The sequence below is a fragment of the Marmota marmota genome, unplaced genomic scaffold, assembly GCF_001458135.2.
Source record: "Marmota marmota marmota unplaced genomic scaffold, marMar, whole genome shotgun sequence".
In the NCBI taxonomy this organism is placed as follows: domain Eukaryota; kingdom Metazoa; phylum Chordata; class Mammalia; order Rodentia; family Sciuridae; genus Marmota; species Marmota marmota.
Window position 1 is genome coordinate 50,903,749 of NW_026000005.1, and position 10,826 is coordinate 50,914,574.

The 10,826-nt window shown below is 52.7% G+C and overlaps 1 protein-coding gene across 1 annotated transcript in view; it reads right to left on the reverse strand.

Annotated features, from left to right (window-relative positions):
- The window catches only part of Col6a3 (collagen type VI alpha 3 chain), a 79,525-nt gene that overhangs the window by 33,171 nt on the left and 35,528 nt on the right, over nucleotides 1-10,826 (reverse strand). Inside the window, 7 exon segments of the mRNA XM_015481622.2 lie at nucleotides 292-437; nucleotides 1,381-1,459; nucleotides 2,505-2,842; nucleotides 3,599-4,198; nucleotides 5,206-5,817; nucleotides 7,580-8,185; nucleotides 10,009-10,617. Of these exon segments, the coding sequence (XP_015337108.1) occupies nucleotides 292-437; nucleotides 1,381-1,459; nucleotides 2,505-2,842; nucleotides 3,599-4,198; nucleotides 5,206-5,817; nucleotides 7,580-8,185; nucleotides 10,009-10,617 (2,990 nt within the window).

The following is a 10,826-nucleotide window of genomic DNA, read 5'->3' on the forward strand; positions in this document are numbered from 1 at the left end:
GGGGTGGCTGGGGATGTTGCAAAAAAGCCACTGCTCCTGGGCCCAGAGGACTTCCCGGCCGAGGGTCTGCAGACCCACCGACCCACCTTCCAGCTGTTGATGCTCCAGCTCCAAGCTGGCTCCTCAAGGATCCACACACAGGGCAACAAGGCCAGTCCCAAGTGAACTGAACAAATTGAATCACCACCCAGAGCCCTGTCCCCGCTCCCCGGGCCATAACTGGCTTCCTTGTGTTGAGATGCCAAAACCACCATACCTAGATCACAGCAAAGACCTCAGAATAAAACTCACGAGCTGCTCCGCGAGTTCATAATCTAAATCCAGCAGGTTGAGCCGCAGGGGCCTGTCGTACATGAACCCTCGCCCGAACTCCAGCTGCGTCAGCTGCTCCAGGTTGGCTACCCGCTCCAGGCCCACCAGGATCAGGGCGTGGACACCTGGAGGAGAGACGGGCACTCAGCTCACCCAGGCCTGTCAGAGCCGCCACATGGTTTTCCTGGCTGGGTTTTTGTGTTGTTTTTTTTTAAGCAAATTCAGCATAAATTTGGCTTTAACATGCTTAATCAAACTGATGAGCTGCTGTGAAGGGTTGGAATACCGACACTGCAGACTCCTCTGAGCTGCTGTTTCCAATGTGCCCTCAGCTAAACTCTTTACTTTCAAGACAGGAAATGGCAATTCTCAAGCCCCTCCTAGGAGCAGGGGTGTGCTGTGGGGAAACCACCACGGCCCCCAGTCAAGTAGCACAGTCTCCTCTCAAAGCTGGGGAAGTACGCTCATGAGTAGAAGGTTGTTAAGATAAATCCTGCTTCCGCCAACGCTCCCTGAGCCCTCCCTCACAGCCGCTGCTCTGAGAATCAGCGCTGCCAAATTCAAAGCAGATGAGCACCTGACGTTCACCTGTCTGCTCACCCCCCTGACGTTCACCTGTCTGCTCACCTGCCCCTGAGACTTGCTAAGTTCATATATATCATTTATCTTGTCTTATTCCACTGTTTTTTTTTAACTTAAATCTTGCAGTGTCCTTGAGCTGTGGAGTTTTTGCAGCACATGCATTTCTAGCTTATGTAACGGGCTGCGACAACTCAACACTTGATTCAAACGCATCAGCCTTCTAGGTGTTCTGCCGTCTGCATGGGTCTCAGAGCCTGAGGGCCTGCACCAGGGGTTGGGGATAAAGCCATCCCTGGCTCAGAAAGATTTCCTGTCAGCCTCATCCCACAGCCCCAGGCTGGCACGGAAAGGCCAAGATGCCAGGGAGAGTCCTCCAACTAAAGCTGCCCACGCCCCAAAGACTCCCACCAGCGGTTTCTCTCAGCAGAGCGGCAAGCCCTGCCTCGCCTGGGCTGGTTCTCGCGGGTAGGAAGCCCCTGAACCTACCTTCTTGCCGGAGTGCCTCGGAAGCTCTGTGCAGGTCGGCCAGATCTCCGTCTGCGCCATCAGTGAAGTGAATGACCACCTGCAGACCAGAGAGGAGTCAGGCCCCACCTGAGCAGGAGAGAAACTCACAGGCTGGGGAAGGGGCCTAAAAGGGTCTTGTCTAAATAAACTCCTCATTTCACAGTTGAGGAACTTTGGGCCATGGTCTAGGATGTTGTACAATAAGAGGTCTGAAATAAATGAGTACAGTTTAGTGCTTAGTTAATTTTTAAAATCACAAATAGTAATGAAAATAAATCAGCTCACCTCATTCTCATCTCCTATTTCTCAGATGTGGTATCTACAAATGGTGTGTGTCTGTCTGTCTGTCTGTCCGGGGCTGAACTGTGCTCTCCTCAAAACCCACACACCGAGGTCCTAACCCCAGCACCCAGAATGTGCTATGCTCAGAAGGAGGTGAGGGGCGATAAAGTGAAGCGAGGTCTCAGGTGGCCTCTAATCCACAATGACTGGTGTCCTTTCCAGTTTAGGACACAGTAACACAGAGGGCAGCCAAGTGCACCAACAGAAGCCAGGCTCAGAGAAAACCCACTCTGCTGACAGCTGAGGTCAGACTGCAGCCTTCCTTGCTAAGAGGAAATAATAAATTTCTGTTACTTAAGCCACCCAGCCTGCAGTACTTTGTAATGAAATCCCTGACAAACAAATGGTGTGTGCACATCCCATGCCTGTGTATGTACATATGTAGGAACACACAGAGAGACACAAGCTGAGAACGTGCCTTATTTAATGGGCAGGACTATCATTGAACATGAATGAGGGCCTGGCATGCACAAGGCCCTGGGTTCAATCCCCAGCACCACAAAAAAAAAAAAAAAAAAAAACATGAACGAATCAGAAATCCAACTCACTCAAGCTTCACTACTGATACCAAGGATATTTTTTAGAGCTCAAGTAAAGCTAGCAAAATTTGACATGAAATTATGACCAGTAAATCAATGAAGAATTTTTCCACCTGGGCACGAAAAACCTAGTCCTGTGCAGAGTGTGAATGTGAGAGGAACTGGGGCCTTCTGCTCCCTAGAGACTCCAGAGGCTGCCGAGGGAGTGTGTGGCCCGCTCACCTTCACGCTGTCTGGCGAGGACTGCTGGAACTTGTTCTGATAGACCTTCAGCGTGGCAGCAGTGAGGATGTAGGGGTGCTGGTTGCGCATGTTGCGGAATGTCTCAAACAGCTCTGGCTGGTACTCCTGGAATTCAAAGGCCTCCACCGGCCCCGAGGGTGTGTTGGCTACCACTGATACCCGCACGGTAGGCAGCTGGCCACCACTGCAGCTGATTCTTTGCATCTGGCTGATCCTGTTCAAGATGATGTCCATCTTGGACTCAAGGCCCTTCTGAGTCACAAACACATTCTGATCTCTTGATCCATCAAACCCCAGAATCACATCCAGATTACAGGCTGAAAAGAGAAATGCACAGTTCTAAGTTGAAGCTGCCAAGAATTCTACTTCTACCTGCAATAGGTATCGTCCTGGCCCAGGGAACCGGGACACTGGCTCACGAGCCAAAGATCCTCTGTGTAAGAGCTCTGAGAAGCAATAGGCCTGCCTCACACAGGGAAACAAGAGACTGGCTGCAAGAAACCCAAGTCTTGGGCCATTTAATAAAAGCCCACGCTTCTGAAGGTGCTATTTTGGGTGTGGTGATATACAGCTGGCATTTGTGCACCAAGATTGTGCACGAAACTATGAGCACTTCAGAAAGCAAATCCACTGATCTTAAACAATTGATCCAATCAACCTGTAATCAAAAACAAAGATGAACATATCTGAATTATTTGTGGAATTTAAATAACAGGAGTGGAGCTGAGGGTTATAGCTCAATTGGTAGAGCTCTTGCCTTACATGCTCAAGGCCCTGGGTTCAATCCCCAGCACCACAATAAATAAATAATAAGAGAAAAAGTAAATCTTTTATAAGGGCAAAGAAGGTTGACTTAATCTATTATCCTGGGAGGAGACACCAGACCAGTGGTCAGAGGAGTACCAGGGCCCACCCATGTTGACATAAGTAAATACTCAGAGCCACCAACTGCCACCATAGCCAGCACTGGGATCCGGGTAATCCAGATAGCTGAAAAAAAAAAAACCTGCAAACTTCAACGGGAAAGGGTTGAAAACATACACACCAGGGGATCAATGTGCACACGGGGTTACCTTTGGAGACGTCGGTCACACCAGGACATAAGGTCTCATGCATCGCATCGTGCAGCGTTTCCAGGACCTGCTCACTCAGTTCCGACAGCTCCTGGACATTCCCCACGCGGAAGGCTGTGGCACTGTTGGATGCAATTTTCCCCACCTCCTCCGAGTCGATGTTCCTCACACCGACTGCAAACACTTTGACGCCTTTCTGGGTAAGCGCCATGCTCACGTCCTGAGCGTCCTCCACCGACTTCCCGCCGGTGATCACAAAGGCGATCTGAGGGACCCTCTGATCCAGGCGGCTGCCTGCCTCAGGCACAAAATGATTCATCCTCAGGTGCTCCAGGCCCACCCTGGTGTTGGCATGTCTACCCCCTTTGTAGACCACCTTGTTGATGGCGTCAATGATTTGCCTCTTGGTGGAAAAGTCCCGCAGGTAGAACTCATCCGTGGGGTCGGAGTTGTACTGGACTAGCCCCACTTGGATGGAGTCGCCGTCTTCATAAACTGTGTCCACAATTTCAGACACAAACCGGAGCACCTCCTGGAAAGTGTCCCTCCTGAAATTGATGGACCCGTCCAACAGGAACACAATGTCTGCTTTCTTCTTCTCTACAGGGGTCACAACCAACATGGGGAGAGATTGCGTCTCAGTACCCTGAACATAAATGCACCAAACATCAATTAAAAAAAGACATGCAAAAGAGGGCCAGGAATTCCACAGGGGTCTCGTTCTCGATGTCTAGGAAATGCCATGAAACCTTCTAATTCGAGGCAAAAGTAAGTCTCTGTCAGGAGTTGGGGGAGACAGGTGAAGGGCAGGGCAAGGAAGGGCTAGAGAGACAGACTGGAAAGTGGAAAGTAGACCCTTGGGAGGATTAGGGGCCCATCCATTCATAATGCAGAGCTTCGTGAGAGCCTGCTGAAACCAGTGGCTGCTGCGGGTAACTTTCTGGTTCTAATCAAGCAGCAGAGAGTCCACTGAAAAGGAGAGGAAGCTGGAGACAATGTGAGAGGTACAGATGTGGCACAGCCAGGCTAAGAGGCAGGGAGAGTCAAATGGAATGCAGATCCTTCTAGAAGCCCAGTCCTGCTCATGCACCAGGGATCTGAATGTCCATTTGCCCAGAAGAGGGCAAGGAAAGGGGTGGGTAGTGGAGGTATCCGACGTGCTCTTGGCATCCCCACAGGTGAGGGCCAGGAGCACGAGAAAGAAGATGCTGGTGGACACATCTGAAGGCCAAGGAAGGAGGCCCAGGCGGACTGTGCTGAGCGTCCCATCTCTGGGAAGGCCCTGATTTCAAAGTGACAGCCAGTGGGGCATGGTGTGTCTGACTCTGAGACGCTGTCTCTCCTGAGGGCCAACGGTTAGATTAGCCCCCAGTGCACCCCTACAGAGCCCGCCATGGGCTGCCTCTAACCGTGGGAGTGAGCAAGGATGAGTGACCATGTGCTTTGGGGGATATGTTTCCCTCTATTTCAACTTTTTTCCAGTGTTTAGTTTCTAATATTATCTGCAGAAAAGGCCCTGAAAGAAAATTATTACAACGAATGCCAATTATATTTTAATTAAAAGTCATTGATGGTCCACTTGTAGTAGAGGGTCAGAGAGCTCCTACCTGGCCTTGAAGGAGGCGGTGTCTCCACGGAAGGCCCAGGAGTAGCCCCAGAGGGTCCGAAGGAGTTCATGACCCTCACTTCTATGTTGGGGAGATCTCTGAACTCCCGCACCGGGAAGACCAGCCTCGAGTTGCTGGCGATGGTCTGCAGCTCGGCCTTGTCGACGTTCTGGTCTCCTATTCCCAAGGTCATGATCCCGGAGGAACTGATGACCTTGGAGAACCTGGAAACGTCATCCTGAGACCTTCCACCCAGAACCAGGACAAGGTGCTGGGGCACGCCGTCTTCTATCCGGCTCCCCGCAGACTTGACGAAGAGGTTTCTTGCCACAAACTCCAGCGCTTTGCCCGTGTTCCGCGGAGAGCCACCGCGGAGCCTCAGGCGCCGGAGGGCCTCGAGCACGGGCACCTGGGACTTGTAGGTCTTGAGGTAGAACTCAGGGAAGACCTCGTTGCTGAACTGCACGACCCCGACTCTCACTCTGCTGGGGCCGATGTTGAGTCTCCGGACGATCCTGGTAATAAAATCCCGGATGTTGGCAAAGCCATCCGTCTGGACGCCCTCGGAGCTGTCGATCAAGAAGACGATGTCCGCGGCGTCGCTCTCCGCAGCTGAGGGCACAGGGAGGAGAGACAGGTCAGTGCCCTGCTGCCCTTGCCCAGCTCCTCCTGCCTCTGCTTCTGCCCCACCCCTGGGGCTGGGCACGATGGCGGCACTGGGGCTCCGCCCAGCCACCGCGGCCACTGCCTCTCGGGCCTTTTAAATGAACCAGGGAAGGTCGGGTCTTTCTCACTGAAACAATTTCCTCTCTTAAAATACCTCAAGTTCCCCCAAACCTCCCTGGGTTGACCCTTTTCCCATCTTGGCTTTGTGGTCTGAGTTCCTACTAGTTTTAAAAATGTAAGCAGCATTTGGAAACAGATCCTGGAATAGCACCCTCTAGAGAGTCGGAAACAGAGCCGCTGACTGACGTCTAGAAGAGCGTCCTTGGAGAGGAGAAAGACAGCGATCACTGTGCCATCAATGCGACAGTCCTGAGAGGCCCAGGTCCATCCCTGACCCCGGCCTGCACTGCTGCTGACTCAGCCCTCGGGGCGGGTCTCTGTGAGGGACAACCAGCCCCCTGAGTGCCACCTGTCACATTAACAACCCCCACCAACAGAGACACCCTCATCTCTTTTGGCCACGTATCCCTAGGATTTATACAAAGTCTTTATTTTCATGATTATTGCCCCATTTCTTTACATGAATTGGTTCTTAACTACAGATTGAACACCCCTTATCCAAAAATCAGAAATCTAAGATACTCCAATTTGAAATTTTTTGAACAGAAATTTGTTTGTTTGTTTGTTTTGGACACAGAAAATTTCACACTGAAACTTTGTTTCATGCACAACATTATTTTTTAACTGAATAAAATCAGTTTCAGACTATGTACATAAGGTGTATATGAAACATCAATGAATTTTATGTTTAGACTTGGTCTCCTCCCCGAGGTATCTCATTACCTATATGCAAATGTTCCAAAACCCAAATAAATCCAAAATCTGAAATACTACTAATCCCCAGCATTTTGGTTTAGGGACACTCAGCTTGTACAAAATTAACAAAAACATCTTGGGAAAGATGAGCCACAGTTTCCTATTAGAACCTAGATGTTTCTCAGATGTCATTTAAGTGAACTAATACGTTGCCACTTGACAGATGTCCACCTGGCTTGGTCTCATCCAACCTGGAAGAGCTGCACAGTGAGACTGAGATGACCGTCACTGAGCCATTTACTGGGAGAGAGAAAGTAGCTCTCAGGCTGGGAAGCAGGCCCAGCACACACAACCTGGGGGTCCCCTGCCAGGCCCAAAGGACCCCACAGAACATCAGCATCAGACAAGACCACTCTGGTCACCATAGGGAAGGTAGAAATGAGGCTGCTATAGTCGTATGTGAACACAGACAAAAACCTGGGAACTATCCAAACCACAAAGGTGACCACACTGCTGTCCGGGTGGGCAGGGGTGACCTGCTTCTTTTCCATCTTTACCCTGACTTCCTAAGGCAGCCCACTGAAGAACTACCTCCACTGCGTGGCCACACCCAGTCCACACCAAAGTCCCACTTCCTTAAGCCTTCCACAAAATGGCCTGGCACAAGCTCAAACCCATGGCCCTATTACTGAGACGCCCATCCTCCCGTGGGACATCAAGGGACAGAGTCAACCTGTCCAGTTGCTGGCCATCCTGGGGGCGCCTGGCTGGAGGTGTCAAGGTGGAAGAGCACCCTTTATTGTAAATTGTCACCTTTAGCCAGGCCTTCGAGCCTGGTCTCTTCCCCATCAGAAACACCCGGAGGGAAACCACCCCACCCCTCCAGTCTTACCCGGGGGAGGATAGCGGGTATTTGCCAGGATCTGCTGTATCTGCTCAGAGGTCAGCGTGGTGATGGGGGTCAGCAGTTTCTGCTCCAGGCTGGGCAGCTCCCTGAAGGTGCTCACTGAGAACACGTACTCAGGACTCAGAGAGATCTTCACCAGCTCCTCCCGGTCTGCGTTCCTGGCTATGGTGAAAGGGGCCACCCCAAACTGCTTGAGCTCCACAGCACCGTCCTCCACCTCGTCATCAGACTTGCCAGACGAGATAAGGACCAGGAACTGCGGGACACCCTCTTCTATCCGGCTCCCCAGCGGCCTCTTGAAGATGTTCCTGGACACGTACTCCAGCGCATTTCCAACGTTGACCTGCCTCCCGCCCTTGGGCCGCAGCCGCCTTACCGCGTTCAGGACCTCGTCCTTGCTGGCGTGGGCATTCAGCAGAAACTCCACCTTGGGGTCATCGCTGAACTGGATGACTGCTACCCGGGTGGTGTCGAAGCCCACGTCCAGGTACTCCACCAGCCTCTCGAGGAGGGAGCGTATGTGCTGGAACTCGGGGCCAGCATTTTGAGACCCATCAATGAGGAAGACCACGTCCTTCTTGCTCCCAGTTCCTGTGAACCAAACATGATCTTTAGCATTAACGAAGCACATTAGAATATCAGTCTAAGGAGCAAGCCCTGTGCCCCTCAGTGTCTGTACATGAGAGGCAAGAGGAGGAGCAGGCAAGGTCAGGACAAGTGCCCCCAGGGAGCAGAAGCTGTAGGAGCTTGTCACCAAGTGACAAGGATGTTTCCAGAAGGAGGGAATCTCAGCTGTGGCAGTGCTTCTCACAGACTGGGTAAGATGGCACCAGAGTGGGCATCCGGCTTCAGCAGATGGAGGGACAGATAGGAGTGTTTCCTGTGGAGGGTGAGGGTGAGCCACAGACTGGGGGTGGTCAGAGAGGATTGAGGGGAGATGTCCAGTGCAGCTGGAGGGGGCACAGGGGCATAGAGAGAGTGTTTAAGAGAGAAGGAAGCAGTATACTGGTACCATGAGTGGAATCGCGCTGCATGGTGGTACAGGGTGACAGGAGAGAGAGAACTGCAGAGGACGCCCTGGGCAGGGGAGGAGAAGGTGGCCACAGAGACAGAAACGGACCATCCCAGACAGGCCACCACTGAGACATGGACATCACGGCCAGTAGAGGGTCGGGGAGCCTCTGGAACTTCTCTTGGATTTACTTGTATTTTCTTGGTGCAACAGGACTGAAGGCCACCAGCTGAGAGCAAGCTGAGAAAGGAGAGGTGGGGAAGAAACAGGGTAGGAAGAAAGGAGAGGAAGGGGCGTGGCCATTCTGAGGAGTGGGAGAGGGAATGGACCAGGAACCCCATGGCTGCAGAAACAGCATCTGTGTTTGGAGTAAGAAGCTGAACACACATGCTTCCAAAGTGCATCCTCGCCCACACCAGGCACCTCGAGGGGCATCATAACAGACTCCTGCAGTCGAGGTTTGGAATGTGCATCCGCCTGCTGCATGGGAGATGCACAGGTACACCAATCAGAGAGAGGAAACCATCTCACTTTGTCTCACTGTCTCCCAAATTTATCTTATTGCAACCACTTCCGAACACTCATGCAAGCCGGCAGGCTCACTGCTGTCCTACAGAAGCTGACCCAGTGCCCACCAGCCTCCTTTCCCTCCCTCCTTCCCCACAGGACGAGGCACCCTGCCACCAGCTCCCTGGTCTCTTTCTCACCCCACCTTCCTTCAGGGACACTCTGCTCCCTCAGCACTGTGACTGCCCCTGCCCAGGAGCAGGGACAGCAGGCACTGGGCGGGCTTGTGTTGAGGGAGGATTCTTCTTAGTCCTCTTCCTCTCAGCCCCCAGGGCTCCCGCCATTCTCAGGCTTATTGTACCAGGTCTGGCGAGGAAGAAATAGAACACCCCTTGGCCCAGGGGCCAGGGGGCCTTCCCTCCAGTCCAGACGCTTCTCATTTTTAAGAAAAATTCAAAACTAATGTTTGTACTCTGGCACAGAAGAGGTCAATATAGCAGAGGCTCTGCCCACACTTGACAGCAGGGTGCCTGTGACCAGACTGGCTTCTGATAGTGGAGGGCTGTACCCAGGCTCCTGGGGACCACGCAGAATGAGGCTGAGCTGGTGTGGCTGACAGCCCCTTCAGACAGCTGCAGAGGGGCTGCCTGCAGATTAGGGAGTCTGAGCCTCAGCCAGGATATGTCCTCCTGCAGACTTTTATTTGGCCAAAAACATGAATCTTGGCTTCTCCAATGAGACCTAAAAAGGCACATGGCTTCTAATTTTTCACGTGACTCTAGTTGTCACTATATGCGGTGGTGGAAGGAAGATTGAAAGTACCCTGTGGCCCACAGTCTAAACACGGGTCCCCGATGATTTCAAGGAAAAACGGCCCACAGAATTCTCGACTAACCTGGGCTCAGTGGTTGCGGGAAAATCGGCTGCAACCTGCTCAGCTCATCACGGCTCAGCTGGGTCACCCTCTCAGAGATGACCTGCTGGACAGTGCCCAGCTCCCGGAAGGTAGGGATGGCCACAGCGAAGTCTGGGATGAAGGAGATGGTCTGCATCTCTGAGATGTCAGCGTTGCCAATGCCGATGCCGATGGGCACTGCCCCGCCCCTCTTCAGGACCACCGAGGGGCCCCTCACGTCATCACCAGACCTCTCAGCCGTGAGCACGATCAGAAGCTGGGGGACACCCTCTTCTATCCTGCTTCCTGCAGAGCTGATCAGGATGTTCCTCAGCACAAAGTCCAGGGCGGCCCCGGTGTTGGGGACCGGCCCGCCCAGCAGGGTCAGCCTGCGGACAGCACTGATGACACTCTGCTGGTCCATGTAGGAATTCAGGTAGAACTCAGGCCTGGTCCGGTCACTGTACTGCACCAGGGCCACGCGGACGCGATCAGGGCCCACATCCAGGCTCTCCACCACTCTCTGCACAAACTCCTTCATCAGGGTGAAGCCACTCCTGACGCCCTCAGAGCTGTCGATCAGAAACACCACGTCCTTTTCACCTGAAACTGGGAGGGAGACATCTGATGGCTCACCGGGGACCGGGAGCAGCAGCTTCACACCCATGTGGCACTGCACATTGCCCCCAGGGAGGGTCAACTCCAAAGTCCTGAGAGGGCAAAAGAACTTTGCAATGGGATTCAGTGAAGGATTGGGGGCTGTTCATCTCCAGCATCTGCACAGAACCAGGAAGGAGGTGAGAGTGAGGGAGGAGAAG